The sequence below is a fragment of the Aptenodytes forsteri genome, unplaced genomic scaffold (genome assembly GCF_000699145.1).
Source record: "Aptenodytes forsteri isolate BGI_AS27 unplaced genomic scaffold, ASM69914v1 Scaffold679, whole genome shotgun sequence".
Classification (NCBI taxonomy): domain Eukaryota; kingdom Metazoa; phylum Chordata; class Aves; order Sphenisciformes; family Spheniscidae; genus Aptenodytes; species Aptenodytes forsteri.
In genome coordinates this window covers 77,964-85,542 of record NW_008795924.1, presented here as the reverse complement: position 1 = coordinate 85,542, position 7,579 = coordinate 77,964, and the positions used below count along the sequence as shown (strand labels likewise).

The 7,579-nt window shown below is 38.5% G+C and overlaps 1 protein-coding gene across 1 annotated transcript in view; it reads right to left on the bottom strand.

The window, feature by feature from the left end:
* STAG1 (stromal antigen 1) overlaps positions 1-5,115 on the bottom strand; it is a 157,834-nt gene extending 152,719 nt beyond the window's left edge. Inside the window, exon 1 of the mRNA XM_009284948.2 lies at positions 5,035-5,115. Within this exon, the coding sequence (XP_009283223.1) occupies positions 5,035-5,063 (29 nt within the window). The 5' untranslated portion in view covers positions 5,064-5,115. The remainder of the gene's footprint in view (positions 1-5,034) is intronic.
* Between the last annotated feature and the right edge of the window lie 2,464 nt (positions 5,116-7,579).

The window sequence follows — 7,579 nt, the reverse complement described above, 5'->3', positions numbered from 1 at the left end:
ACTTGGTGTCATCTGCAAACTTACTGAGGGTGCACTCAATCCCCTTGTCCAGATCACTGATAAAGATATTAAACAGAACTGGCCCCAGTACTGAGCCCTGGGGAACACCACTTGTGACCGGCTGCCAACTGGATTTAACTCCATTCACCACAACTCTCTGGGCCCAGCCATCCAGCAAGTTTTTTACTCAGCAAAGGGTACACCTGTCCAAGCCATGAGCAGCCAGTTATCTGCTGCTTTCTATTGCTGCAGAGAAATTAAAGCCATTCTCTTTTGTTCTTTATAGAAAAAATAAGCTTCTCTCTGGTCTACACAGATCCTTACTGGAAAAATTTTAGGCATGGTGTGGTCTAAGCAATACCCCCAATTCTGGGGAAACGCTGTAGCTTTGCTAGCTTACAAAACCACACCTCTAATATCATCAGGATAAAGATTTTTCTCTATTAAAACCAGATTCAGCAGTCCTCCTAGGCAAATGGCTCAAACATTTCCCTTGAAACACTGGAGCTACAAAAATAAATTAAACTCTACTACTATTTTGCATGCATTTAGTCCACAGAGAGCTTGACTTTGCTACACCCTCTGTCTCAGTCTAGCAAAGCCTACTGAGATTTGTGTATTTAGTTCTGGAAATTTCAATTGCTTCGGAACACTGCATATGGAGGGAACATTTTAATTATTAACTACGTTCTCTTCTTTGTCTTAAACAGACTGTTGTCTTAAACCTGATAACCATGCTTCTCTAATATTTTTCTGGTAAAACTTCTCTGGTTTGCTGGAAGCCTTTTGGGAAAGGCTCAATAAATCAGTACTAACAGTGAGATTCATCTAATCTAAATTTTAGACATATACAATGCAGAAAACAGAAAATCTTAAGGTGCAACATACCTCATGCTAAGGTCAGTGTCCAAAATTGGTCTGTTTTATAAATTTTCTTTTCTCTCTATTGATGGTAAGGTGACCTAGACAAGCAGCTCAAATATAAATGTTTAAAATTGAACAGAGAGGAGATTTCTTCTGGCAAAGAATATAAGTATGTAAGGAATAAGGGGAAAACATCAGAAAGTAAGTTCCCTTCAATACCCACATTATTTGGAGTAGGGAGACAGGATCAAGGACAACCTACAGTCCTTGGCTGATTTTACATTAAAATGAACATAATTTCAAGCATCAGGGAATTCTGTCTGAATCATGCAACTCCTGCACAAAAAGGTCCTTCCACCGTGGCCTTGAGTCCCTTCAGTTTGGGAAGTAGTGCTTCTTGCTTTTGTCAAGGCCTTAGTTGCTCTGGGTACACTCACACATGCCCCTTTTCTTCTTATTTCTGAACTCAAGAGGAGGAGTAAAGCATCTCAACTGCCTGCAGTTCTGTCAGGTTTTTAACACCAAAGCATCTGGCCAGCATCCATCTCCCTCATTCCCTACACATCTTGCAGAACTGCTAGGAAGTAATTTATCTGGTGGCAGTCATCCACATCTTAATAGACCAGAATTATCCTATTCCTGTCTTACATGTGTGTGACTAGTCACCTGAGGGGAAAACTTAGGCTTAGTCACAATTTATCGTTCCTGAAGCTGTTGGGAGAGAAAGTAATCTGGGCCTAAAGAGACCTGCGTTATCTAAGAAGAGGAGAGGCAGCAGTGCCAGAAAAGGCTAAACCTTTCCTCTCTAAAACACCTTTGACATGACAGAGACGTAAGAGAATTTGGCAGATTGTGGGAGACCTACAAGATTGGGGTGGGCAGAGTAAAGCAGAGATGTGATAACCCCTTTTAGGGGCTCAAATTTACTCTGTTTTTCTTTCTGTTCTCTGTGGTGGCTAAAGCATCCTGGAAAACCTGCAGTAACTCCAGGATCCCTCCTAAAAACTCCAGATATTATTCTGAAGTTATAATAACTAGCTATTTAAACTAACCATATGGTAATGAAGAATTAACAGATCACTGGGCAGCCCCTTGCCATGTCATGCGTCTGAAGTACATATTTCCATAGACACAGTAAATTTCACATCTCTGCAAAATAAATCAAAACAAGTTTACCTTCCTTCTATTATTACATAAAGCCCTAGCTATAGAGCTTATACCACCCCCCCTTAAAAACACATCACACCAAAAAAGTATGTTCATGTATCAGCCTTTGTAAATAAAAACGCTTCTGTAAGCTTTTATCAGTGTTGCTGAGGTGGCTCAAGGTTCTGGCAGACATAAATTCCGTAATTGCTACCACCAGACTCAGCCTTGTGAAGAAAAGCATTCATGAAGAAAAATGGCTAAATGCACAGGCTCATGAATCATGGATGAATCAGCTCTCATGGTTGATCTTCAAAATCTAAAGAGGAACATGCCTCACAGCAAATATGAGTCATCCCATTGAGAGAAGACTCATAACAGTCAGTCACCCAGATCAAATACACGACAGGTTTTTTTCCCTACATCTGAAACACCAATAAGTGAAATCCTGTCTTCACTGCATTCTGAAGCCACGTCTATAAATCCAGAAAGATTAAAGATTTCTCCTTTCACGCTCCCTCAACAGAGAAGAATTGGGGAGGGAATATTTGATATGGTCCTAAGCAAAGTACATTAATATATCAAATTGACTTTAGGACCCTTTGTTTAAAGGGGGTAGCCAAAAAGATTAGGAAGTGTTATGAAAAAGTAGAAATAAGGCATAGAAGTGGTAGATTATAATAATCCTTCAAAGCTGCTTATTTAAGAGCTAGAAAGAAAATCTTGGCTTTCTCTGTGTGGAACCAGATTCTGGTTTCTCAAATATAAATGTGTGAAGCTAATACCCCTAACCAAAGATCGCTTCGGGTTCTCTCACTCTTAGCCAGACTCCTTTCTGATGAAAGTCTGGTTGGGACCTACTGAATTAGCAGTTATCACTTTCTTTGATACCTCATCCAAACTAGACTTTGTTCTGAGCCCTCAGGAGAGTCTCAAAACCTTTATGTGCAAATCCTGCTGATTTTTTTTTTTTTTTGTAAAAAGAAAGATCTCATCTTGTTTACAAGCAACCAAAACTATATATATATTACTGATGATGACATCTCACCAACACTTCGCGCAGTGGCATTAAATGATTCTCAGCCCTACTGGAAAAAACAACATACACATTTCCTTTCATTTTTTAAAGTTGCATAATATTGGTGGCTCACAATCTTCTTCTTATTAAACAATATGCCAACATCTTTAATGTCCCTCAGGTTTTTCAGCTTGTGTGCAGAGTTACCAAACCTATTAATATGCACTTTTTAACTTTAAAGACTATGATATTTCATTCACTTCTTAAGGTCATCTAACTTCTTGAACTGGGAACGGGAATATCCCTTTCCCACCGTTGCCATGACAGAATCTTCCAGCTTTTTGTCCTTGGCACGTTTTGCAAGCACACGCTCACTTCTTGAATGTGGCACATCCAGGAAAATATGAACCGAGAAAAATTTTTTTCCACAACTACCTTCAAAGCTAACCAGACGCTCCCTGCTCAGTGGTATCCATCAAGGTCATCCCCATCTTCAGCCACCTACTCACCCACAGCAGAAGTTAACTTTTTTTGAAAGAGGTTTTAAAAATATAAGAAAAAGATTGCAATGCAGAGCATGTTGTTATTAAGGTCAGGCAAATAACCTTACATTTGTCCAAACATTCAGTTTCTTACATAAAGGCACTTGAAATCTTAGGTTTGGAACATCACTCAACTTTGATAAACTGAGGCTCTTTTACACCCTGCAATAATTCCTATCTTCCTATGTCCATTTCCAGCAAAAAACTTAACATTAGATAATTAACGAATGTATTTGGTCTACAAGGCAAGGTAGTGGCAGCAGGGCAGCCACAGGGTGAGCTCTGTCAGGAGAGAAGGGGCTGCCTCATGCCAGACACAGGTGGTTCCAGCCAGCTCCAACAGCCCCAGGGCAGGGCACAGCTGGGCCAGTCAGAGAAATCAGCAGTGCCCCTGTAAGAGCTACTGAAGAAAGGGCCGAATGCCATGAGGGGTGAGGGCCCAGCCCTGTGAGCAGCAGGAGGAAGGAGAAGGTGCTGCCAGCATTCCGGCACAGACTCCCCCATGGCGCCTGGGGAGCCCACACTGGAGCAGGTATCCACAGTGCAGCCCTCAGAGGACCCCATGCTGCAGGTGTGAGTAGAGGAGTCAGGAATGAAGGGGTGAAGTTGAACTGGGGAACGGGGCAGGGGGGAGAGGGAACACATTTTAGTTTTTGTCTTCGTTTCTCACCATCATCTTATTCAACTGGCAATAAATTAAATTAATTTTCTCCAAGTCAAGTCTGTTTTGCCCCTGAGGGTAATTGGTAAGTGATTTCCCTGTCTTTATCTTGCCCCACGAGCTTTTTAGTGTTATTTTCTCCCCCTGTCCTGTTGAGAGAGGAGCGAGAGAGTGGCTAGGTGGGTGTCTGGCAGCCAGCCAAGGTCAACCCAACACATCAAATAAAGCTCCATTTTGTTCCTGTTTCTAAAACTCCTTTCTTAATTCCACTTGATTTACTCTCTAGCTCCTCTCATAGACTTCCACTCTATTCTTCCCAATAGCTCACTTTATCCAGGTACAGCGACGTTCCCTTTTGTATATGCCACTCGTATTTCCCAGTAAGATCAAAACATGCTAACACCACTTGCTCTCTTCAATTGCAGAGGCCAAAGGCTTTTTGCACAATAAATACAGCTCGTCATAAGAAAGAGTACGCAACTGGAATACACAAATATGGTAAATTATGACTAAAACCCATTCACATTTCTGAAATCTCACAATACTTAAGCATAAAAGTAGCAAAGATCTTGTTTTGCTTTTCACTGCAAAGTTAAATCTCCATGCATACAAAGAAATATCTTTTAGGTTTAATTGTTTCATTTTACACACAGTTTTTCAGCATAAGACAACACAGGAGGCCTGGAACAGTCACTAATCTGCACTTCTCTCAAGCTTGTGCTTTATCCTCACGATCACCTCTCTGTTTACTTCTACCTTTTTAACACTGAAGATTTCAAATAGAGAGAGAAACATATACTCACTGTAGTACTGGCAAATCTGAAGTAATCATTTTTGCAGCACTCTTGAAAGTAAGAGCTACATAGAACTTCTTCTCAAAGTTATTATAAAACAACTACTTGGAAATCTCTTTCATGAAAAGAACGTCAAAGTCCAGTCTGCAAATAAGAGAAAAAAATTGTTAGTTGTGATTCCAAAATAGTCATATATTGAATAAAAACCCACTGTAAACAAAAGTGGTCAATTCTGAAGTATCATCACTATTAAACCATATGAAATTTAGAATGGATGTCCCCAGGACAGCTTAATCATATTCTCACATTCAGTTTTTACAATTCTGTTTAGGCAACTGTACTTCTTTTTTTTAATTACACAAATTATTTTGCATTACCTCCCATATTTGTTTACAGTAACTCTAATGTAAAAACACAAGTAGAACTCTATCTGAGAAAATTTAAATAAACAAGATATATATATAAGCATAAGCAATCAGAGAATATGATGATCCAGATTTAAGGAATCTATTTTCTGGTCACACAATAGACTAAACTTGCAAGACAGAAGTCTAGTTTCATGAGAAAGTCTCTCCTAGTTTCAAATCAAGACAAAAAGTCTGCACCTAAAAATCATACAAGTTTTGATTTAGGCACAACAAAACCGGTAGAAGATAATATTCCTGACAACATTCCCTTTAATGGAATTACACCTATTCAAATTAGACAAACTGGCTTACAGTTTTATGTGACTGAATTTTACAGAAGAGTAGTCAGAAGCTGTGCAACTCTAACTGCAATAGAAAGTATTTTAACCTGATGAAACCAAAGTTGTAAGTTTAAACAATAAACTAGCCTGCATCTGTGGTACCACTACACCCACTAGTAAAATCTCTCTATCCAAAAGACTAATCGAGGAGTTGATTAATGACAGCAGACATGACTTTACCACTAAATAACGGCACAATATGACAGATGCACTAATCTTTGATGTAATAAAACATAAAACTGCCATCCCATTCTTCCAGAAAATGCAAGTTCTGGAAAAACTAAAATGATTTGTTTCATTCTCCCCTTTTACAGATCTTGGGATAATACAAATAGCTGCATGGAGCACTGCAGTTGAAGAACAGTAATGAATACCAAGGACTTAACTGCATCTTTTGTAAACATGGGATATTTAAAATATCTTTTATTTAAATATTTAATTTCTTCTCAATCGGCAGTTTTTTCTGTGCTCTAGTAGCTTTGCACAAGACAGCAGGAAAATCAAGCCAGAAAGAGGCAACATGACTGGCACAGTATCTAAATAAAACTGCACCAGTGTAAGCAAAACAGTACACAAAGTATTATTTTCCATCCTACTATAATGCACATCAGTATTTATTTACCAAAACCATAACTGTACAGCATGAACAGACTTTTTTGCCTCTGGTTATTACAGTTCCAATTAGACTCACAGATGCATACAACTAGTTCTTCCCGTACTTACTACTTCATACAACCAACAGTTTTACTTACAGTATCACCAAATTTAGATTTTTCCTATATACTACCATCTCATTGGCCATTTTTTCTGCTGTATCATTAAAAAGCCACCTTGTTGCAAAAGAAATGTTCACAAAAGGGAAGTTTGTTTGAAATGAAAGTTACCACTCTAGCATTAACAGTTTAAAGGGGGTCATTTTCCACAGTCAGTACACCAGGTTAGTGTAAAAGTTCTCCAGTTTCACTATAAGACACAAGCAGTCCGAGTTCTTCAAGAACAAAAATGTTACATGATATGCTATTTGTGCCATTTCCATAACTTGCTTCCATAACAATATTTCTTCATTAGAGACACTATGTTTTAAAGGATGTGATTACTCTTAACAGGGGAATGACACGCCCATTCAGCAACATCAAGCAACCATTTCAGGCACTTGTAAGAATTTATTAAAAACAAACATAGCATCAGACAATTAAGTTTTGAGCTGATTTCATACACGAAGAAAAAAGGCAGTGTTCAGATCTCCGAAATGGAGAAGTTCGCTACAATCGGAACAACATGCACTCTGGTGATCACAAAATACTAATATTTAGGTATAACATAAGAAGAATATTTAATGAAATCCTAAAATAGAAGAAGAAAGGTTTTGATTAAGATTCTGGAAGTATTTTTTCCTCCTGCCATGACAATTAGATGTACACATTTTTATAATACCTTCCCTTTGTTTAAAAAGTGTATTTTTTTTGTACCCACACAAGGACACATGCACTTACACACACACACACGCACTCTTGTGTATGCTAACTAGACCTCAAAGGAAACCTATCCATCTTGGATCTTCAGATTATCTAATTCTAGCAGGATACTGGGTATCAATCTTACTTTTCAAAAGAGTTTTCAAAAGAAGTTCAAGAAAATTGATGTGTGTTTCATGTGAGAGACTTTCCACAGATGTTTAAGGCATCCTGGAAAACTGTTATGTGGAATTTCTTTTTTTAATTTTCCTTTTTAACCTAGTTATCACCCTACACAACTGTTGTGCTGTACGTGCTTGGATATAGTAACCAGCAGTACACAACTGCTCTA